Genomic DNA, 24,072 nt, shown 5'->3' with positions numbered 1-24,072 from the left:
TGCCTGCCATAGATGTGGGCGAAATGTCAGGAGAGATAGCCCGGAAAACTCTCAGCAACCCAGTGATCCCGGCCATGAATGCCTTCAACACAAAAATAATGCAACTTTCTCTTTGCAGAGCTTCATACTGTGTGGTGTTCATGGCTTGTTAGAACATATTGTGTGGTGTTCATGGCTTGTTAGAATAACCTTGTTAGACTTCACACATCACTGTGAATGTGATGTGTGAAGTCTTGCAGCTTCAAGGCTTGGCTGCTTCCTGCCTGGGGGAATCCTTTTTAGGAGGTGTTAGCTGGCCTTGATTGATTGATTCTTGTCTGGTTCTGCCCCTGATTGATTGTTTTTTGTCTGGAATTCCCATGTGTTTCCGAGTGTTGTCCTTTATTACTGTCCTAATTTTAGAGTTTCTAAAATATACTGCTTGCGAGATTTTGTTTATTTTCATGGTTTTCTCCTTTCTGTTGAAACTGCCTACATGCTTGTGGATTTCAATATTTTGTTGTTAACGGACATCAAGTCAGCTTCAGCGTATGGGGTGCCATAAGTGGAAGCTAACTTAATGACCACTAGCAAAAACGAAATATCCTTCCAAAGTTTTTTTTTTTCTTTTAATAATTGTCAATTGAGCTGGGCAACTTGGAAGTCCCTGAACAGACTCAGAAGTGGAGTGGGCAGATCAAAAGGCAACCTGGCAAAATGGCACTGCCAAAAACAATCCCACACCTTGTGTGACTGTGGAGCAGAACAGACAACTCCACATCTGTGTGCTTGTCCACTTTGCCCTGCCTCATGTATAGAGGAAGAATTGTTGGAGGCTACAGACAATGCCGTTGCTGTTGCCTATTTCTGGTCAAAAAATATATAACAGTCTGTGCTCCTTCTATTTTTATCAGTTTTATACTAATTTATGCAATGCATTTGATACGAAATAAATAAAACTGAGCAGGGTGAGATCTGGTTTTGTTTTGCATTAGGTTGTTTGGCACACCCTAAAAGGTAATTGTTTTGTTTTTAGAACAACCTGGGGAGAAGGAGAAAGTGAAGAAAGCCGCCGATCATTGTCGACAGATTCTCAACTTTGTGAACCAAGCAGTCAAAGAAGCAGAAAACAAGCAGGTGAGCAGAAGAAAGTAACACGCTTTTTAACATTATTGTTGAAGGAGTGATCTTAGAGATCCTACTGGGATTTCTGTTTGATCTTCTTTAGCACAGTTAACTATTTTTTCCAACTGAACTTGATTTGGGTGCATTTCTTCTCTAATGTATAGCATTTAGAAGACTACCAGCGCCGGCTTGATTTGTCCTATCTGAAACAGTTGGAAGGCCCTATGCTAGAAGAATTCAGGGTGAGTAGAAAAGATCTATTAGCCCAAGTCCCACAGATCTGTTAACATTTATCAATACTTTATAGTGTCCTTGACTCATGGGGCATCTGACGGTGGCTGTGTTTGAATCCTATGCTCAACATTACTTGATATTGTTGATAGTAGATTCTTTTCCCCTCTTGATGAATTTTTAGATTTTGATCATACTTTTATTAAGCTCTTTAATTGACTTGTTTTTGTTTTTTGTTTTTCCATGTCTCCAATAGCTACTAGATGCTTCTTAATCTTCCTCTGTTATATAAGAAACAATTGACTTTTCCACCTTGATTGCCTGTCTGCTGTAGAGACAAATTATAGAAATGGAGAGAGAGAGAGTACAGATATTCGGGGGTTTTTTTTTGTCATGTCAGAAGTGACTTGAGAAACTGCAGGTCACTTTTGGTATGAGAGAATTGGCCATCTGCATAGACATTGCCCAGGGGATGACCAGATATGTTACCATCCTGTGGGAGGTCCCTACATGGGAAGCTGGAGCTGATAGATGGGAGCTCACCCCACTCTCTGGATTCAAACCGCCAATCTTTTGGTCTGCAGTCTTGCTGGTACAAGGGTGCAACCCATTACACCACTGCGCTCCCTAGATTTTGGGTAAAACTTGGCACAAATATTCAATATATTTATTTATTTATTTATTTATTTCTGCTGCTTATACCCCGCCCTTCTCACCCCCGAGGGGGGACTCAGGGCGGCTTACAAAAAGAAGGCACAATTCGATGCCCTTATCCAAACACATACAAATATAAAAACAATTACAATAGTTAAACAATTAACAGATTAAAACATCAATATATAGCACAATAGCACATCAATAAACAGTCTCATGGTCAGTGTTCCGCGTTCCATAGGTCCGATAGGTTTCGTCATTATTTGCCCATCATTATGGTCTTTCTTTTTAGCTGCCAGAGTTTCCAAAAGCCTGGTCCCACATCCAAGTTTTCAGCTTTTTCCTGAATGAGAGAAGGGAAGTCGCTGATCTGATCTCCCCAGGGAGTGAGTTCCACAGGTGGGGGGCCACCACTGAGAAGGCCCTGCTCCTCGTCCCCGCCAGTCTCACTTGTGATAAAGGCGGGGTCGAGAGCAGGGCCTCCCCAGAAGATCTTAGACTCCGAGGTGGGATGTAGAGGGAGATCCGTTCGGACAGATACACTGGGCCGGAACCGTATAGGGTTTTGTAGGTTAAAACCAGCACCTTGAATTGTGCTCGGAATTGGATCGGCAGCCAGTGGAGCTGGCATAACAGGGGGGTGGTATGCTCCCTGTATGCCGCTCCGGTGAGCAATCTGGCTGCCTCCCGTTGGACTAGTTGGAGTTTCCGAGCAGTCTTCAAAGGCAACCCCACGTAGAGTGCGTTGCAGTAATCCAACCGGGATGTGACAAGAGCGTGGACCACCGTGGCCAGATCCGACTTCCCAAGGTACGGGCGCAGCTGGCGCACAAGTTTTAATTGTGCGAAAGCTCTCCCGGCCACCGCTGAGACCTGGGGTTCCAGGCTCAGCGATGAGTCCAGGATCACTCCCAAGCTGCGAACCTGCGTCTTCAGGGGGAGTGTAACCCCGTCTAACACAGGCTGTAACCCTATACCCTGCTCGGCCTTACGATTGACCAGTAGGACCTCTGTCTTGTCTGGATTCAATTTCAATTTGTTAGCTCTCATCCAGTCCGACACAGCAGCCAAGCACCGGTTCAAGGGCTGGACAGCCTCCTTGGTGACAGGTGAGAAGGAGTGACAGATTTGGACATCATCTGCGTAGAGATAACATCTCATTCCGAAACTCCGAATGATCTCTCCCAACGGCTTCATGTAGATGTTGAATAACATCGGGGACAGAATTGAACCCTGTGGGACTCCACACAACAACGGTTGTGGGGCCGAACAGGTGTCACCCAATAACACCTTCTGAGACCGACCCTCAAGGAAGGATCGGAGCCACCGCAAAGCCGTGCCCCCGAGCCCCATGTCCATGAGGCGTCCCAGAAGGATACCGTGATCGACGGTATCGAAGGCCGCTGAGAGGTCCAGCAGAACTAACAGGGACACACTATGCGCTTCACGAATTTGCGTGAAGCGCACGAATTTACCCAAATTTGAACACTGGTGGAGTTGGGGAAAAATAGATCGTGACATTTGGGAGTTGCAGTTGCTGGGGTTTATAATTAACCTACAGTCAAAGAGCATTCTGAGCTCCACCAATGATGGAATTGAAACAAACTTGGCATACAGAACTTCCATGACCAACAGAAAATACTGGAAAGGTTTGGGGAAAATAAAATTTGGCATTTGGGAGCTGCTGGGATGTATAATTTCCCTCCCATCAAAGAGCATTCTGAATTTCAACAATGGAATTGAACCAAATTTGGCACACAGAACTTCCATGGCCAACAGAAAATACAAAATACAAACTGACCTCCAGCAATGACGAGGAGCTTGGCAAGGGTCAAGGGCTGGGAGGCAAAGGCTCCCTGAACAGCCACCATGCAGGAGCCCTTCTCTCGGCGCTACCCCTCCTGAGCTCTGAGTCTTTGCAGTCCTGCAGGCCAGTCTTTTTCCCACGCGCACCTTTACCTCTAAGCTCTTCCTCCTGACTCCCCACGGCCCTGTGGGGAGAGCAGGAGGAGGAGCTGACCAGGAGTGCCTAGCTATTTGGCTGGCACAGGGGGTCGATAGCCATTTTGGAGAGGGCGGAGCCAACCAAAGTGGCTTTGCGACCTCCCAAAAATGGCCCAATGACCCCCCTGGGGTCGCGACCCCCAGGTTGAGAACCTCTGCTTTAGAGATTCGTCTGGTTCTCTGAATTCCTACAGCCTTCACACTCCAATGATATACTACAGTAAACTCAGTTTTTGAGAGTATCACCCCTTTGATCTTTCCAGTGAGAGCAAACCAAAATATCAAATGCATGCAAGAGCCACCTAATGCCATGGTCTGGAGACTTTGTGCTGCTATCACAGTAGGTTTTTAAAACTTTGCAACGTCATAAATGAAAGATTCTGAATTTGATGACTTACACGAACCAATGTGTGACAAATTGATTCTAAAGCATAGGAATGCTTCATGGATAAAACAGGTGGATGTTGATATAGACCAGTGTTTCTCAACCTGGGGGTCAGGACCCCTCAGGGGGTTGCAAGGGGGTGTCAAAGGGATTGCCAAAGACCATCAGAAAACACAATTTTCTGTTGGTCATGGGAGTTCTATGTGGGAAATTTGGCCCAATTCTATCGTTGGTGGGGTTCAGAATGCTCTGCGACCAAACTTTAATTGGAGCCATTTCTTCCCCATCCCAAGAATATTCAGCACCAACCCAATGGTTATAAAACATCCACTGGCTTCTCCCTACTAGAGCAGTGTTTCTCAACCTGGGGGTTGGGACCCCTGGAGGGGTTGCAAGGGGGTGTCAGAGGGGTCGCCAAAGACCATCAGAAAACACAGTATTTTCTCTTGGTCATGCGGGTTCTATGTGTGAAGTCTATTTCAATTCCATCGTTGGTGGAATTCAAAATGCTCTTTGATTGACTATAAATCCCAGCAACTACAACTCCCAATTTTCAATGTCTATTTTCCCCAAACTCCACCAGTGTTCACATTTGGGCATATTGAGTATCCATGCCCAGCTTGGTCCAGATCCATTATTGTTTGAATTCACAGTGCCCTCTGTATATAGGTGAACTACAACTCCCAAACTCAAGGTCAATGCCCACAAACCCTTCCAGTATTTTTTGTTAGTCATGGGAGTTCTATAAGCCAATTTTGATTCAATTCCACCATTAGTAAAGTTCAGAATGCTCTTTGATTGTAGGTTAACTATAGATCCCAGTAACTACAACTCCCAAATGACAAAATAAATCCCGCCCCAAACCCATCAGTATTCATATTTGGGCGTATTGGGTATTTGTGCCCTATTTGATCAAGTGAATGAAAAAACATCCTGCATATCAGATATTTACATGATGATTCATAACAGTAGCAAAATTACAGTTGTGAAGTAGCAACAAAAATAATTGTATGGTTGGGGTCACCACAACATGAGGAACTGTATTAAGGGGTCATGGCATTAGGAAGGTTGAGAAACACTGGTATAGAGAAAGGTAACCTTCGTGCATGTATATGTACTCCATACCATCAGTTTCGTCTTAAACTGTAAGGGTTTCTTTGAAGGTCAAAAGGCATTTCCTGCGTATTACTTGGTCAGATAATACCTGGTTTTATTTCTGGCTTTTGGACAATAAAGTGCATAATGAAATTTTCATGAGTTTCTGATTTCGGCCAGTGCTTTCTAAACATGCAACTTGTGTTGGTTAATATCTGTCTTGGTTATTTATTTATAACCTCCTAGTAGTAGGGTCAGGGATGGGTTATATGGAAATGTGATTTTCTCTCTAGTTGGCATCATACAATGTTCTAAAACCTGCGCCTCCAACTCGATGGCAAGATCTTTTTTCAGCTGGAGGTGAGCGGTCTCAGAGATTGAGCAGCAAACCCACAGAGATGCAATATTGTAAAGATTATTTTTTTTTGCCAGCTCCTTGGAGCAAAATTAAAGCAAGGTCAAAAGAGGCTAGCCATCTAAAGAAGAAAGTGATACTTACCTCAAGTGTTCCCAAACTCCTTTTTTTAAAAAGCCATCCAACATTGATTTTTCGGACCTCAAAGAGACAAAGAGGCTTTTTTTTTCTTACTCATTCATGACTATGACGATCATTTGAAATATATATTAGTATCTGTCACTCCAGTTATTAGTGAATCTCCTATAAATATTTCTTTTGCTCTTTATTGACAGAATTTAGATTTAACCAGGAAGAAGATGATTCATGAAGGGCCCCTGACCTGGAAGGTGAATCGTGACAAGACCATTGGTAAGTCCTAGAGGTGAATGGCTTTTTCCCTGATGTATGTAGGAGAAAGTGGGGTGGAGAGGAAAAACATTAGAGCATACATCTAAATCAGGTATCGGTAAACCCAGGCCTGGGGGCTGGATGTGGGCTCTTGGGCTCTTTTTTCAGGCCCTCCTCTCTCTTGTTGCACAGCAAGCGGCTCTTAGCCATGTCCCATGCACAAGACTCACAGACAAGAGTAGGAATGAACAGAAAAAAATCTTTATTCTTAATAGCAGAAATGAAATATGAACTTCCAATGTTGCATAAAAAATACAAACAGTGCCAAGAAACTTACATAGTCTTTGTGAGTAACACAAAATAAGGCATCTTCATCTTAAGTCAAATGGGAAAGCAAAACATAAACCTTGAGCAAACAGCTATTCTACCATAGCCTCCTTTGGAGCAGCATAATGGTTTCTCTCCAACCTGCTCCTCAGAGCAGAGACCTTGAGCATAGCTCTTCTCAGAGAACAAAACTCTCCAAAACTCTCCTTCCTCTCCTTTCCTCTCTCCTTCCTTCTCCAATCCATTCTTGGTCGCTGCCTCCTCTAGATCTCTACACACTGCTCTTGGAGGACATTCTGGTGCTGCTGCAGAAGCAAGACGATCGACTGGTCCTGAGATGCCACAGCAAGATCCTGGCCAATGCTGCAGACAGCAAGCATACATTCAGCCCAGTCATCAAACTGAACACGGTGCTGGTGCGCCAAGTGGCCACAGGTGAGTGTCGTTGCGTAAACCACCTGCTCTCATATGAAATACCTTGTTTCAGAAAGATCGCTTTGTTTTGGAGGTATGCTCCAGGTTGTGAAATTGGGGTGTTTTTTTTCCACCTGTGCTTTGTTTAATGAGGCCATTGCACAGGTGGAAAAAAACCGATTTCACAACCTGGAGCATATCTCCAAATCTGATACCAATCAGCTTGTACATCCCCTGAACATGGAACTGGGACATGGAATCAGGGGAAGAACCATTTTCTTCTCTTTATGTTCTTCAAGCTGAATTTTATCTGGGAAGGACATAGGCCCATTTTCAGACATAACTATCTGAAGTTGGAAAACTCTGCTTTGGCTATTGTTGACTGCATCTATTGTGATGCAACATTTAGATAACAGTGTAAGTTCCCAACATGCTGCTTTATATTTGTTTGTTTGTTTGTTTGTTTATTTACAACATTTATATGCCACTCTTCTCACTCCAAGGGGGCCCAGAACAGCTTACAAGATATACATACGTACAATATATTATATTAAAAGCATAGTAGAATATCAGTATTAAATATTACTATATTGTACTATACAATTATATTGTAATATTATTAGTAATATTACATGTAATATAAATATATGATTATAGTATCATATAATTATTAATATTATACTATATTACATGATAATATAATAAATATTATATGTATATGCAATATATTATATTATATTATACAAAGGATTCCCCCAGGCAGGAAGCAGCCAAGCCTTGAAGCTGCAAGGTTTCACACTTCACATTCACACTTGCCTCAAACAGAGAGGAGTTCTTTCTCCCACCTGGACATTATTCCACAGATATATAATCCCCACTTGGATAGTTTCCAACAAACCTCACAATCTCTGAGGATGCCTGCCATAGATGTGGGCAAAACATAGGGAGATAATGCTTCTGGAACATGGCCATGCAGTCTGGAAAACTCAACAGCAACCCAAAATATTGCCGATAGGCTGAGAAAGGCGGTATACAAATACAGCAAATAAATAAATAAATAAATAAATAAATAAATAAATAAATAAATAAAATATCCTTTCAAAATATTGTTCTTTTAATGGGAGATCACAACTGCATACTGCCCTCCACAGCCCCTCAGGTTATGCAAACTTGATTAATTCTGGAATATAGCTTCCTCTTTTCCTACTGCCTTCTTAGTATTATTTTGCATTACATTATAATGTTCTAAATATATGTACATACAATATATTATATTATAATGCATTACATTATAATACATTAGAATAGCACAGGAGACAAGGAACTGTCTTCTGTCCCCCACCCTCTTCACTCTGGCCCAGAGCGGCAATTGGTGCTGGGGGGAGGGGTCCCCAGCTGATGACATATGCATATATTACACAAGCCAACAAATATTTTTCATTAGATATAATTTTACGTCATTCTTATGGAGTTTTCTGCGCTGAGTTCAGATCTGTGTTTATTTTTCTCTATCACTTGTAGTTTTTGTGATGAGGCTAATTGAATAATTAATGCATTTATGCACTTATAGCAATAGAATCTAATTGAATTCAGTGCAGAAAGGCATTAATTATTTGTTTAGCCTCATCACAAAAACAACACGTAATAGAAAAAAATATAAACACAGATCTGAATTCAGTACAAAAAAAACCTCTATAAGAATGACTTAAAATTATATCTGATGAAAAATACTTGTTGGCTGTGGTTAATTAGATTCTGTTGATATTGGTGCACAAATGCATTAATTATTTGATAGCCTTATTGCAAAAACTACAGGTGATAGAGGAAAAAATACAACACAGATCTGAATTCAGTGCAAAAAAACTCGATAAGAATAAAATTATATCTAATAAAAATACTTGTTAGTTTGTGTTACATGAATAGGATGTAAAATATGCAAACTTTACAGTAGTCTGCTGTAATGTACCATTCATCATATTTTTATGATGGGGAAAAATAAAGACATAAAGACATCAGCATAAAAATTAATTTAAACTGTGTTACTCTCATTTCTTATGATTCCAAAATTTTGATTTTGTTGGCTTGTGTTATCTTCACTGCAATCGTGTCAATAAATGAGCAATGTTCCTATTTTACATATAATCTAAGCAGAGACCAAAGCAACAAAATGAGTCCAGAGGGACCAGCATTCTGTCTACTTGTCCTCTAGCATGGCTATGAAAATTGTATTTAGGGATTTAAAGAAGTGTTTAGATCACATGACCCCTTGCCTTGCTTGGGCAACAGTAGGGGGAAAAACCACCCCTCATAAAGTGGCCTTTCAAAGAAATGCTTCACTCTTTGCTCATCAAATTCTCTTCTCCAGCACCAGCTGAAGTGTAAAACACATTTCCCTAAATTCTAAATAAAACAAATCAGACAAAATTACTATTCTATTTAACGTTCTCTTTGTTTTTCCCTAGATAACAAAGCATTCTTCGTCATCTCTATGTCAGAAAATGGAGCCCATATTTATGAACTAGTGGCGCAAACTGTCTCAGAAAAGACTGTGTAAGTGGGTTTGTCGTCTCTGCCGATGTTTTATCACTTGTGAAGGAAAGAGATAAATCCTGTGTTCAACATCTGTGAAACAGCTTCCACTCCGAGTAGTGGGGATGCATGACAAGTGCCTTGAAGATTTTTTTATAGCATCTAGACGAATACTTTAAATTCATCCCTCTCCCCAGTTGGGAGGAGTGATGGAATTACCATATATACTCAAGTATAAGCCGAGCTTTCAGCGCTTTTTTAGGCTGAAAAAGCCCCCTCAGCTTTTTGTTTTACTCTCTTCTTTTTCTTCTTCTTCATATTATTATTATTACATTTATTATTTTGCTCTATTTATTATTATTACATTTACATTATTTTACTTGATTTATTATTATTATTATTATTATTATTATTATTATTACATTTATTGTTTTGTCTATTATTATTATTATTACATTTATTATTTTACTTTATTATAATTGTTATTATTACATTTCCATTATTTTACCCTATTATTATTACAGTTATTATTTTACTTTATTATTGTTATTATTACATTTATTACTTTGCTCTATTTATTATTACATTTACATTATTTTACTCCATTTATTATTATTATTACATTTATTATTTTACTTAATTATAGCATTAATTATTTTACTCTATTATTTTTATTATTGCATTTCCATTATTTTACTCTATTATTATTATTATTTTATTACAATTATTATTTTACTCTATCATTACTGTTATTATTTTACATTATTACCGTTATTATTACATTTATTATTTTACTCTATTATTACTGTTATTATTTCATTTCCATTATTTTATTATATTATTATTTTTATGACATGTATTTTTTTACTCTTTTAATATTGGAAGGATACGTAAGCACATTTACATTGAAGAAGTTTAGAATAATATTTTAATCAGAGTTGGACAGTCTTATCTTAAATTACAATTTTATGTAAATACTGAAAAACATTTAACTTACTGATGCCTCAATTAATGTAATTAATGTAATTAATTTTATTGGTATCTATTTTTATTTTTGAAATGTACCAGTAACTGCTACATTTCCCCCCCTAGGCTTATACTGAAGTCGGAATACATTTTACCAGTTTTTTGTGGTAAAATTGGGTGTTAGGGCTTATATTCGGGTCGGCTTATACTTGGGTATATAAGGTAGTTGATATGCAAAGTTGGGAGTCTACATAGTTGAGTCTTTATTTAGAGCTAGCCCAGCTTATAAATCATCGGAGCGAATGAAGGATGATCATTCGGCATTTGTAGTAAGCAATATTTGTAACTTTTAGCAATTGAGACTTGAGTAGTATCAAGATATATATGTGGACTATCTCCCCGGGGCATCGTGTAATTTCTCTATCTCCTTTCCTAAAACAAATGTGCTAGCATAGATGGCATCGTCTTGCCTTATGTTCTGCTATGACTTCTGTTGAAACCAACTTAAAACAGGCCACAGAATAACATTTCAGAGAAGAGTTTAATATCACTGCATAATTCCTTTGTTATTTGTGCTGCAGTGTATGTCCTGCAGAAGTTATGCAAGCTTAATAGGAAATGCTGAGGATTTCTTGCTCTTGAGTCACTTTGGGGAGATCAGGTGGTCTACAAATAAAGTTTTTATTATTTATTATTATTTATGCAAGGTTGCATAGTGTGTTTATAAAACGAAAGGTTTCTTATGACCAAACCTTGCCTTTATTACAATTGAGACTGAAGCAGAGAGAGACACTTCCTAGGAGCTTCAATGTCTCTGGGCTCTTGGTGAGGAGCCAATTCATGTCATGCAGTCCATTAGGAAAAGCCTCGAGTCTCTCATAACAGTACGTTGCCCTTTCATCCAACTGAATGTGTGGGAACATCTGCAATTAAAGGCTTGTTTAGAAGGTCAGGAATTCTAGAGGTATCTGATGGGCATTACTAGACCAAAATAATGATAGCTTCAAATATACTCAATTCCAAGACATCTCCTGTTTTCATGTATCCGATATCAGTTAATTCCTAGATTGCTGTTTGGTTCTACTGACCTTAATTTTTTATCAAAAATTTCCATGAAAATATCCAATATAAATTAACAATATTCTTCTCTGAAGTAACCTTTACCATACTAATTTGGATGCATCTTAAACATATCTTCATGACAAAGCTAATTGGATCACCGGGTTGCTATGAGTTTCCCAGGCTGTATGGCCATGTTCCAGGAGCATTTTCTCCTGATGTTTCACCTCTATGGCAAGCATCCTCAGAGGTTGTGAGGTCTGTTGGAAACCGGGAAAATTGGGTTTATATATCTATGGAAAGTCCAGGGTGGGAAAAATAACTCTTCTCAATTTGAGGCAGGTGGGAATGTTTCAGTTGGCCACCTTGAATAGTATTGATTAGCCTTTAAGTTTACTGCATCGGGGAATCCTTTCTAGGTAGGTGTTAACTGACCTTGATTGATACACATCTGGAATTCCTCTGTTTTCTGAATGTTGTTTTTTATTCACTGTCCTGATTTTTAATACTGAACAGAAAGGAGGGAACCATGAAAAAGAACAAAATATCGCTACCAGTATTTAAAAAAACCTCTAAAATCAGGACAGTGAATAAAAAACAGCATTCAAAAAGCAGAGGAATTCCAGACATGAAAAAATCGGGGCCAGCTAACACCTCCCAACAAAGGATTCCCCCAGGCAGCAGGCAACCAGACCTTGAAACTGCAAGACCGTTAAATGCTAATCAGGATGACCAAATTGCAACATTCACACTTGCCTCAAACAAACAATAGTTCTTTCTCCCACCCTGAACATTCCACAGATGTGTAAACCTTACTTGCCTAGTTTCCAACAGACATAGCAACCTCTGAGGATGCCTGCTATAGATGCAGGTGAAACGTCAGGAGAGAATGCTTCTGGAACATGACCAGACAGCCCGGAAAACTCACAGCAACCCGGTGATTCCGGCCGTAAAAGCCTTCGACAACTAATTGGATCATCCCAAACCTCCATCTTGTACTTAGTGTCCTGTCATTTTATGCCATACGGCTAGATCTCAGGGTTTGCCAAGAGATTGAAATATCAGTGTTGTTTTAATGGTGGCTTGGTTTATTTATGCTTGGCTTCCCTACTTGAATGCTTTCTGCTTTGTGGATTAAAAACTACACCCAATTCTCTTTCCTTTCCTTCCTGTCCGCCATTAACACTGACACAGAGAAGCTCAGGCATACTTTCTGTGTCCCATGTTTTGAACTTTGAATTGCTTTTCCTAGTTGCTGCTGTTAATCCCGAATTAACATATTTTAGCATATTTTGCACTTGTACTTGGCGATTTTGTCAGAGAGGATTTAGATTTTAGAAGGCACTTGGTGTAGCATCTTTCAGTGCGTGTTGCATATGTTCCAGAGAGGGGTGAGGATTTTTAATTGTGAATCTGAAAAGTTCACTCAAGAGAGAAAACGTGCAAGCCCTTCCTCCCCTTGCTTCTTGCAGACAATGTGCAATTAAACTGAGTCCTTAGAGGAAAAGAAAGACCCCAACACTCTGATCTGCTTGGGGTTTTAAGGAGTTCCCCTATTTGACACCTCAAGTGGGCTTTTAAGTTCTGAAGTGCAACAATTAGGAAGTATGTTTGAGGATGTTGTGCGCAAATACGCTCTGCATTTTCATTAATCTTATGCGGAGTTTCTGTCTTTGACTTTCTTTCTACTATTCTCTGTGTCAGAAGCAAATTGAGGGTACAATTAACATGTATTTTAAAGCACAAAGGATTGTTGTGAGTTTTTCCAGTTGTATGGCCATGTTCAAGAAGGATTATATCCTGATGTTTCGCCTGCATCTGTGGTAGACATCCTCACAACCTCCAAGGATGCCTGCCATAGAGTCAGGCGAAACATCAGGAGAAAATGCTTCTGGAACATGGCCAGACAGCCCGAAAAACTTACAACAACTCCGTGATTCTGGCCATGAAAGCCTTTGACAATACAACACAAAAAAACGTTTAAAAAGTTGGCATTATACTAAATGTCCTTTGACCAGAAGCTGACCACTGAGTGCCTCTGATGTCACTGTGAGAAGGTCCTCCATTGTGCATGTAGCAGGGGTCAGGTTGCATTGTAGTTGGTTGTATTTATTTATTATTTATTTACAACATTTCTACCCCACCCTTCCCAACCCCCGAGGGGGGACTCAGGGCAGCTAATACTGGCAACAATTCAATGCCACAATATCACAATATAACACATTATAAAACCATAAATACATATTAGATTAAAAGCAGTAACATTAATTATACATTCATATAGCCGTTTTCATTATCATAACAATCATAAGGTCAAGTTCAGTGTCCAAAGTGCCGTTGTGCCTGCTAGCCAAAAGCTTGGTTCCAAAACCATGATTTTTTCCTAAAGGAAAGGAGAGAGGATGCCGATCTAAACTCGCTGAGGAGCAAATTCCACAGGCGGGGGGTCATCACCAAGAAGGCCCCATCCCTCATCCCCACCAGACGCCGGTGGGACTGAGAGCAGGGCCTCCCCGGTGGATCTTAAACTATGAGGCGTAACATAGAGGGAGATACATTTGGACAAGTAAGCTGGGCTGGAGCCGTATAGGGCTTTATAGGCCAAGACTAGCACTTTGAATTGTGCTCGGAAATGGACTGGCAGCCAGTGGAGTTCACATAGCAGGGGGGTGGTGTACTCCCTGTATGGTGCTCTGGTGAGCAATCTGGTTGCCGCCCATTGGACTAGTTGAAGTTTCCGAACAGTCTTCAAAGGCAACCCCACGTAGAGTGCATTGCAGTAATCTATTCGGAATGTAACCAGAGCATGTGGTTTCCTCCTCCTCTCTTGCATGTCATGGACTCCACTTTGTAGCCCCTTTTCTTAAGGTTAACTCTGCATCTTGTGCTGCCAGACCACAATGTGTTCAGTACCTTCCAGATCACCCAGTCTTCTATGTGCCCAGAAAGGAGTTTCTAATCCGGTCTCAGCCACAGATTAACGTGCTGGGTTTTAGCCTGCTACTTTTGGACTCTTGCTTGCTGAGTCCTGCAAGTATCTCTGTGGATCTTAGGAAGCTGTTTCTTGATTTAAAGCATTTGCATGCTGGCTCATATCCAAACAGAGGATAAGCCTGAAATGTCACTGCCTTGGTCCTTTCATTGCTGGCTGCTACTTCCTGATGGATGTCAGGTGGTGCAATACCAGCTAAACAGTATAATTTCTCCAGCGGTATTGGACGTAAACAAACTGTGCGGCATGTCTTATTAAGAGCCACAGCCACTGTTTTAAGATGGTGAGAAGTGTTCTGCACTGGGATGCATATTCATGTATCCATGTGATTGACCCATGTAGATAATTTCTTGGGACAAGAATCTTGCAATAAAACATTCACTGCTTTCATTTCCAAATCATTGGTTAACAAAACTCTCCTGGTTTGTCGAATAGTCCTGACTCATTGTACTGAGTCCAATGCCAAACTGCAGGTGTTGGCTGATTTTCTTGGCTTGGCTTCTTTCCCTTTTCTTCTTCCATCGCTGCATTTGTACGTGTCATGATGGGAACACTGGTATTCTATTTCTAGGTTTCCATTAAGGATAAAGCAGGACCCTTTCATTTTTGTTACCTTTTTCTTTCAGTGTGCAAAATGAAACTTGCAACCCCATTAATATCCACTAGTAGTTCTTTTTAAAAACTATCTGCACCCCATTTTAACTTTTTAACATTTTACCTCATACATTTAGCCCGTCCTCTGTGTCTGGTTTTACTATGCTGTTTTATATTGTTGATTTTGTTATGATGTATTTGGTTATTTTGTGTTTATTATGATGTATTATTTTGGGCTTGGCCTCATGTTAGCCACACTGAGTCCCCTTTGGGGAGATGGTGGCTATTTATAAATAAAGTTTATTATTATTATTATTATTATTATTATTATTATTATTATTATTATTATTTTGTTTGGAGTGACATTATTTGTTGTTCTGATCTACTTACAGGTGGCAGGAGCTCATTGCACGGATGGCAGGAACGGTGAAAGTTGGCAGACGAGTGATTCCGTTACCTCAGTCAGGACCCTGCGAGTAAGTCACTACTTTTTAAAATATGTCTCCCCTCGCCCATGTTCTCCTCCCACTATCTGGCACATGTACATGTGTATATTTTGGTGCTTCTTTTCAAAGTACGTATATTATTACAGTCCCTTTAAAAAGAACGTACAGCGGCATGAGATTGATTTCTTTTGTGTTTTCCTTCTGCTTTCAGGGAAGACCATGAGGAAGAGGATCAGAAACTGAAAGAAGAACAAACCACTCCTGAGAGCAGTATGCAGAGCCCAGGTAAGAGTTAAATGTAGATATTTATTCCCGCGTATCATCATTCTATGTTAACTGAGATATTTATTCCTGGCTTCTTATATGTTCACTGTGGAACGACGTGCCAGAAGAGATCCAGCAGCTAAATCAGCTATCAGAATGTAAAACAGACTGAAGACATATCTATTCCGGCAGGCCTAACTATGATTTTTCAAAGCATAGTGTAATTTTACAGGGTGAGGCACGGCATTCAGTCGGTTGAAGATATAGCCGAGCGCTAGTTTTCTCATTCAAGAGGCGGGAGTATAAAGTTTTGTCCTGACACAGTTCAGTTGCCATCATGTGTTGGAACTGTGAGGAGCGTGCTTTTGCCGTTGAAGCCTACTTTTTGAGCAGATTTGGAGTGGCTGGCCCGCTCTCCAGATTTGGCCCCTTGTGATTTTTTTTTTCTATAGGGTTTTTTGAAATCCCGTCTTTAGGTGAACCATCCAAGGACCCTACAAGATGTGAAGACCAACATCCAGGAAGAAATTGCCAACATAACGCCTGCTATGCTGGCAAGAGTCATGACAAACGCCAGAAATCAGTTTACTCAGTGTATGGAGAATGGGGGACGTCACCTACCTAATTTGATCTTCAAAACTACGCCTACATTATAAAAAATATATAAAAATTTCTGATTTATACAATGGGTTTGATTAAGTTTTGAAAAAAGGAAGTTATGCTGCCTCACCCTGTATTATGTTTTAACTTCTGTATCATGTATTTAAATATGTTTATGTTTTAACATGTGCTTTTTATGGTTGTATTTAAACTGTGTTCTAATATGTGCATTTATAGATGTTATGCCCTGCCTCAAGCTGAATTATTATTATTATTATTATTATTATTATTATTATTATTATTTGAAACACAACAAGATGAGTCCATAGCAGTCAATCTGCTGGCTGTTGTATTGGATCACAAGTCGGACACTTCCCAAATTTCTAGGACTGTGTGATGTATCGGTGAATAATGTGTTCAGATCTAGGAAGGTAGCCTTTTGCAGCTGGCAGATGGTAATCTTGTTAGCGCCGATTGTGTTTAAGTGCAGGCCAAGGTCTTTAGGCACTGCATCCTTTTCTGATTTGTGCCAGAGTCTTTATTATTATTATTATTATTATTATTATTATTTTACTGACACAAAAACACAGCATGCCACAGCAAATGAGATTTATATGCTGGATTTCGTATCACAAAATCACAAGTTGAACACTTCTATTATTATTATTATTATTATTATTATTATTATTATTATTATTATTATTATTAGATACACAACAAGGTTACTACACAGCAAGCAAGATCACCATGCTGGTTTTTGTATTCAACCACACATCAGACACTTCCCAAGTGTCTAGGACTGTGTGATGTATCGGTGAATAATGTGTGCAGATCCAAAAGGAGGTCATTTGCAGCTGACAGATGGTAATTTTATCAGCGCTGATTGTTTTTAAGTGCAGGCCAAGGTCTTTAGGAACTGCACCCAGAGTGCCGATCACCACTGGGACCACCTTTGCTGGCTTGTTGTTGTTGTTGTTGTTGTTGTTGTTGTTAGATACACAACAAGATTGATACACTTTAAACAAGATCATATGCTGGCTTTTGTATTTGATCACATCTCGGACACTTCCCAAGTGTCTAGGACTATGTGATGTTTCAGCGAATAATGCGTGCAGATCTAGGTAGGGTGTCCTTTTGCAGCTGACAGATGGTAATTTTGTCAGCACTGATTGTTTTTAAGTGCAGGCCAAGGTCTTTAGGCACTGTACCTGGTGTGCCGATCACCACTGGGACCACATTGACTGGCTCGTTGTTGTTATTGTGTACTAATATTGCTCCTGTTTAGTTGGATAGCTGTTTTTCCCCCCTTGCTTCAAGGGTGACTTTTAAAACAAATTATAGCTATTTTTATTTCCCCTTAGGCTGAGAAGGACCTCTATTTTTAGCATATCCAATAACCTTTTATTATTTTTATTGCATCTCAAAATAGGTTAGCATATTTGAATGAGTAGGATTTCATGAAATGTTGCTTCAGTATCGATTTTAACATTTGGGCTTGGCTTGTTAGATAAAGATCTGGAAATGGAGTCTCCCTCAGCCACCACATCGGAAAAAGCAGAAGCGGAAGAGCTCTTGGAGGCCAACCGGCGGTTTAGAGAGAAAGCACCGGCGGATTTGCTGATCAAAGAGCCCTCCGACAGCTTCAGCCACAGGGGCACAACAGAGCTCTTGTTCCCAATCTCTGAAGACCGGTGGGCTTTGGATGCACTACGGAATTGTACGTTGTTGGGCATGTATAGTACACAAAAAACCTAGGACTGTGGGGTGCGGAGGTACTTTATAATTTCCCTTTCGCCTTTTGGGCCAGATGAATAGAAGCTACCTTTCTCAAAAACGAGCAGGGATGACACAGAACTCAGCACTGAGTGCCCCCATTGAAACTTCAAAGTTTGGTGTTGTGTAAGCCATTTAGATTCTTTCCCACCTCAATAAAATGGATAGTGTGTTGACTACTATTGAAACAGTTTTTCAGCCCAATCTCCTAGTTATTATTATTATTATTATTATTATTAATATTATTATTATTATTATTATTATTATTATTATTTAGAGCTTTTATAACCCGGTCTTCTCGACCTTCTAAGAGGGACTCAGGCCGGTTCTCAACAAAAGATTCATAGACAATAGTATAAAAACATCACAACCTCATAATACACTAATCCATAAAATACTTTAAAATACAATCATATAATTACATAAGGTCAGGTCGTCAGAATGAAATCATAATTCATCACCATCCGTCAGTGTGGTTAAGAGTTATTGACTCACTCATCAAATGCCATATTCCAAAGCCAGGATTTCACCAGCTTTCTAAAAGTCAGGAGAGAAGGGGCAGATCTAATCTCCAGAGGGAGAGAGTTCCAGAGCCGAGGGGCCACCACCGAGAAGGCCCTGTCCCTCGTCCCTACCAGATGCGATTGCGAGGGTGGTAGGACCGAGAGCAGGGCCCCTCCAGAAGATCTTAACAACCTTGATGGTTCATAGGGGAGAATCCGTTCGGACAGGTAAAGTGGTTGTGATAACACCCTTGGCAGAACATGTTTTCTGTTACTCTGTAAACGATTAGCCAGTAGAACACACTGCTGTATGACAAGACTGATGATTGTGTTTGGGTTTTTTTAAAGCAAACTATTTGTTTGTTTGTTTGTTTACTATATTTATATACCGCCCCTCTCAGCCCAGAGGCAACTTGGAGCAGTTCACAAATTGGCAACAATTCAATGCCTCAACAATCATAACAAGTAAAAACAATCATAAAATTCTGTTAAAAACAATAGCATATGATATAAAAAATATAAAAACCATACAAAGCCTTAAAAACATTATTGTGAGCGTCTCCATGTCAAATCATTCTATTGCATCTTTAAAAGAAGTGAGTAATCTTCTTTTTGCCTTTAAATGCCAGGTCTTGTAGCATATAAACGTTCAGGGGTCCAGCATCTATGAAGCCCCTCCGCTACTGAATTAGTTTTACGGTTTTAGAGGTTCAGCCATTGCAGGGCTCTAGCACAGCTGGTTAATCACCAGCAGCAATAGATTTTTCCCAACGAAAAAGTTGGCATTTCGAGTCCAGGTCGGGGTGAGCACCTGACCTTCAGCCTAGTTTACTGTCAACCTAAACAGTTTGAAAACAATGAGTGGAGAAATTAGGCAGTATTTTATGGCACCATAAAAAGCTGTCGATCAAAGAACAGGAGGAAAGTCTGATCTAATAATAATAATAATAATAATAATAATAATAATAATCTTTATTTATACCCCGCCACCATCTCCCCAAAGGGGACGTGAGGCAGCTCACATGAAGCCAATCTCAGTAGTGCATTACAACAGACTAAAACCAAAAACACAGAACAAACATCACAATAAAATAAACAAAACATAAGAATACAATAAAACAGGGCAAAAATACAATGAGAAATAAATCACAATCACAATGAGCGGGCCACACGTACAGGATAGAATGATGAAAACTGGATGAGATAGAAATGAGAGAGAACTTGATTGGAGAGGGAGAAGTGGAGACAGGCCTTCAAACACTCCATCATTGTCGTCATAGATGATGGAGTGTCAGCACCCCCCTGTGGCCAGAATCAAGCATAACCCCCAAGACGTCAAAATTAGAAAAATGCTGAGACACATATTTGTCTGTCTGTCCTGTATGTCTAACGACATTGAATGTTTGCCGTATCTGTATTCAGTGATCCGCCCTGAGTCCCCTTCCAGGTGAGAAGGGCGGAATATAAATGCTGTAAATAAATAAATTACTGTATAATATACTCGAGTATAAGCCAACCCGAATATAAGCTGAGGCATCTAATTTTACCACAAAAATCTGGGAAAACATATTGACTCGAGGATAAGCCGAGGGTGGGAAATGCAGGCACTACAGGTAAATTTCAAAATAAAAATAGATACCAATAAAATTACATTAATTGAGGCATCAGGAGGTGAAATATTTTTTTTAATATTTACATAAAACTGTAATTTGAGATAAGACTGCCCAACTCTGATTAAATCATTACATATCTTCAATGTAAATATACTTACATATCCTTCCAACAATAATAAAGAGAGTAAAATAATAAATATAATAATAATAATAAAGTAAAATAATGGAAATGCAATAATAACAGTAATAATAGAATAGAATAATAAATGTAATTATAGAGTAAAATAATAAATGCAATAATAATAAAGTAAAATAATAAATTTAATAATAATAATAGGGTAAAATATTGTAAATGTAATAATAATAATAATAATAATAATAATAATAATAATGAGAGTAAAATAATACATGAAATTAAAATAATACTAATAAATAATACTTGACTCGAGTATAAGCTGAGGGGAGCTTTTTCAGCTTAAAAGGGGGGCTGAAAAACTAGGCTTATACTCGAGTATATACAGTAAATTAAATTATCTAGTGCAGAGCCAGAGGACTAGAAAAAAGAATGGGAACCAGAGCATCAACTCAGAGCTATAAACTAAGAAGAGTGCCAGTTTTGAGATTATTGCTTCCTACTTTTGATTTGTGCCTCCCCACAGCTTGGTCCCCCCTCTCCCCCCAGCATTCAAGGATCCCTAACAACTCCCATCGATGGAAATGGATGAGAGTTGTCATCCAGAATTGGAGGGTGGCAAGTTAAAGTAGACTGACTATTTTCTCTTCCTTTCCAGTGGGCTTGTTGAAGAAGTTGCTGATGCAGCAGCTAGGTATGACTGAACAGCAGTCCCTTGAAGACTGGCAGCGGTTTTCCAGGCATAGGACAGTTTCTCAGGGGGCCCAGGTGGACAAGAGCATCCTTAGAGGACAGCAGCGCTCAGAGAAGGAGAGGGCATCCCTGCCTGGGGTTAGGAGGATGCCCTCCAGCACGGGAACAAGTAGTGTTGAGCCTTGCTCTGGTCACCGGACTTCGGGTGAGTTTGTGCAAGCAGGGGACACCACGCCGAGTAGCAGTCAGTTAACGGACCCCTTGAGCACGAACCCAGAGACTCCCATTGCTGAGCTGGAAGGGGTCAGCGCAGAGGATGGCGGAGAGCATTTCTTTGATGCCCGTGAAGCCCACAGTGACGAGAACCAGTCAGAAGGCGAAGTGACAGAAAGGAAAGACGTGGAAGAGGTGCAGTTGCGGATCTCAGGTGAGTAAATTCCTCAGATCGTAGAACTAAAATAAAATACTGCCACAGTTGGATGGGATGCTAATATTGGAGAGATATGATGGTCGAAGTGACCCTTTGCCAGCTGACTCTACAAGCTGTGATCAATTTCTTGTTTGCTGTTGTTTCGCTGTGACAAATCTGGAAGGAATAGCAAGTTGGAATCACTTCTTCCAACCTCCCTCAATATCAGGTCTGAGTAGAGACTGGGCTTAACCTGAGTGAGTTTCATTAGTTCAGTGGTTCTCAGCCTGGGGGTCTCCAGGTGTTTTGGCCTATAACTCCCACAAATATCTGCCAGTTTACCAGCTGTTAGGATTTCTGGGAGTTGAAGACCAAAGCATCTGGGCACCCACAGGTTGAGAACCACCGCCATAGTGAGAGAGAATTGTGCTGTTAGAGGAGGTTACAGGAGCACTTGAGGGCAAGGCAATAAAACGTGTATAAATATGTGAAGGGAAGTCATAGGGAGGAGCTAGCAAGTTTATTTTCTGCTGCCCTGGAGACTAGGATGCTGAACAGTGGCTTCAAACTACAGGAAAGAAAGGAGATCCCACCTGCACATTAGGAAGAACTTCCTTACTGTGAGAAAAAGCTGTTCAGCAGTGGAACTGTCTGCCCCGGAGTGTGGTGGAGGCTCCTTCTTTGGAGGCTGTTAAGCAGAGGCTGGATGGGCATCTGTCGGGGGTGCTTTGAATGCAATTTTTCTGCTTCTTGGCAGAATGAGGTTGGACTGGATGGCCCACCAGGTCTCTTCCAACTCTAGGATTCTATGTGCTGCTCTAAATGGAGGGATCAAAAGGAGTGGCACTATTGCCACTCAAGATGAGTCCTCCAATGAGTAATGCCATTAAAGGGATGTGGGTCTCAATGCAAAAGTTCCTTTATCAATTCCCTAGGAGAGCATCAACGTCTTTTTCATACACTGTAGTCCTCAGAGGCTGGGTATCTTTACATTGGATTGAAAAGGCCACATGGGGGAAAAAACAGTTCTCTCATAATATTGTAATAAAGAGCATGCATCTTTTCTACCTGCCTTTATCCTAGAATGCAAAATATTGTGTTCAGGAAAACCTTTGTCCAGTTGTCCTTTAGAGAAGTTAATCAGGTACTAACCTATCATGATTATGTAGTTGTATATTTTAAGTCAAAATATTGACAATCCAGGCAAGTTCTTATCCAAAATGGTAAGGATGATAGCAAAAAAATAAAATGTAAAATCAATTTCCTGTCCATCCGTTTGTGTTCGTTCCAAACATTAACCTGTCAATGAGTGTGAACGAGAACAACCAAAAAAAGACCCTGAGATGAAAATGGCAAAATAAAAGGAAGGTGTTGAATTAATACAGTCATGGGCAAACTTCAGCCATCCCTTCAGGTGTTTTGGACATCAACTCTCCAAATTACTAACAGCAAACACCTGGAGAATGGGCCAAAGTTTGCCCATGCCTTTTTTCGTGTCAGGAGCAACTTGAGAAACTGCATGTCACTTCTAGTGTGAGAGAATTGGCTGTTTGCAAGGACATTTCCCAGGGGATGCCTTGATGTTTGATGTTTTACCATCCTGTGGGAGACTTCTCCCATTTACCCGCATGGGGAGCTAGGGCTGACAGACGGGAGCTCACCTCGCTCTCCAGATTTGAACCATTGACCTTTTGGTCAGCAGTCCTGCCGGCACAAGAGTTTAACCCATTGTGCCACTGGGGGCTCCTGACTTAATAGAATACATCCAATCAATTTATACCTTCCATAGAACTTAATAAACAGTCCCATTGGTATGGGTTGACCTCTGAATTTAGAAAAGGAACCATGTTCCTATTGATGCATGTAGTTCGGTCCTGTCAGCTCATATGTCAGCAGAACTTCTGTTACACAAGAGCGTTAGCGCTGTTCTCTTCACAGGAAATTTTTTGATCCTTGATGATTATGGTGCAGCCCAGGAGAGCTCCACTGATGAGGAGGTGGCTTCGTTGGTCCTCCGGTGCACTGCTGGCAAGAGCGCTATGGACTCTGCTTCCCAACTGCCAGCATCTCCGCAGGAGGCCCAGCATCCAGACCCAGGAGCCAGCTCACCTTTCCCTGCTGGGGATGTGGCGCCCTCCCATTGGGAAGCCACTAAGGAACCCTCCTCCTCAGACGTATTAAGGCCTCCCTTCTCTCCGGAGTCACACTCCCTAATCATGCATTACATCCAGAAGATCGAGGCCAACTTGGAACACTTAAAGGTACAGTTTGTTGTTTCATAAATTGTGTAGCTTCCTTTCAGATTTCACAGTTCATACAGAAACTGCGAAATTGGGAATGAAGAACAAGGGGCCCAAGGTTGTGTGCATGTTTATCTTCTTGACTAATTCTCATGGTAATTTTTCAAACTGATATTTGGTTCTGTATCAAAAACTGTGAGAAAGACTGAAAGGTTTGAAAAAGATAGAAGAACAAAGCACCTGGAAGGAAGGGATTGCTGATGTAAAAGACAGGAACAGGATTATGATGATGATGATGC

At 40.3% G+C, this 24,072-nt stretch overlaps 1 protein-coding gene across 6 annotated transcripts in view; it reads left to right on the top strand.

The window, feature by feature from the left end:
* Positions 1 to 24,072, top strand: part of ARHGEF12 (Rho guanine nucleotide exchange factor 12) — a 123,560-nt gene that overhangs the window by 87,769 nt on the left and 11,719 nt on the right. For 5 of the 6 annotated variants that reach the window (XM_067470773.1, XM_067470776.1, XM_067470772.1 and 2 more), the window contains 10 exons: positions 1,016 to 1,116; positions 1,269 to 1,346; positions 6,164 to 6,239; positions 6,813 to 6,980; positions 9,422 to 9,509; positions 15,492 to 15,575; positions 15,757 to 15,830; positions 17,917 to 18,126; positions 21,090 to 21,551; positions 23,472 to 23,794. In XM_067470773.1, coding sequence (XP_067326874.1) covers positions 1,016 to 1,116; positions 1,269 to 1,346; positions 6,164 to 6,239; positions 6,813 to 6,980; positions 9,422 to 9,509; positions 15,492 to 15,575; positions 15,757 to 15,830; positions 17,917 to 18,126; positions 21,090 to 21,551; positions 23,472 to 23,794 — 1,664 coding nt within the window. The remainder of the gene's footprint in view (positions 1 to 1,015; positions 1,117 to 1,268; positions 1,347 to 6,163; positions 6,240 to 6,812; positions 6,981 to 9,421; positions 9,510 to 15,491; positions 15,576 to 15,756; positions 15,831 to 17,916; positions 18,127 to 21,089; positions 21,552 to 23,471; positions 23,795 to 24,072) is intronic. The other variant, XM_067470775.1, reaches the window with a different exon arrangement.

Source organism: Anolis sagrei, chromosome 7 (genome assembly GCF_037176765.1).
Source record: "Anolis sagrei isolate rAnoSag1 chromosome 7, rAnoSag1.mat, whole genome shotgun sequence".
In the NCBI taxonomy this organism is placed as follows: domain Eukaryota; kingdom Metazoa; phylum Chordata; class Lepidosauria; order Squamata; family Dactyloidae; genus Anolis; species Anolis sagrei.
This window is presented reverse-complemented; position numbering and strand designations above follow the sequence as displayed.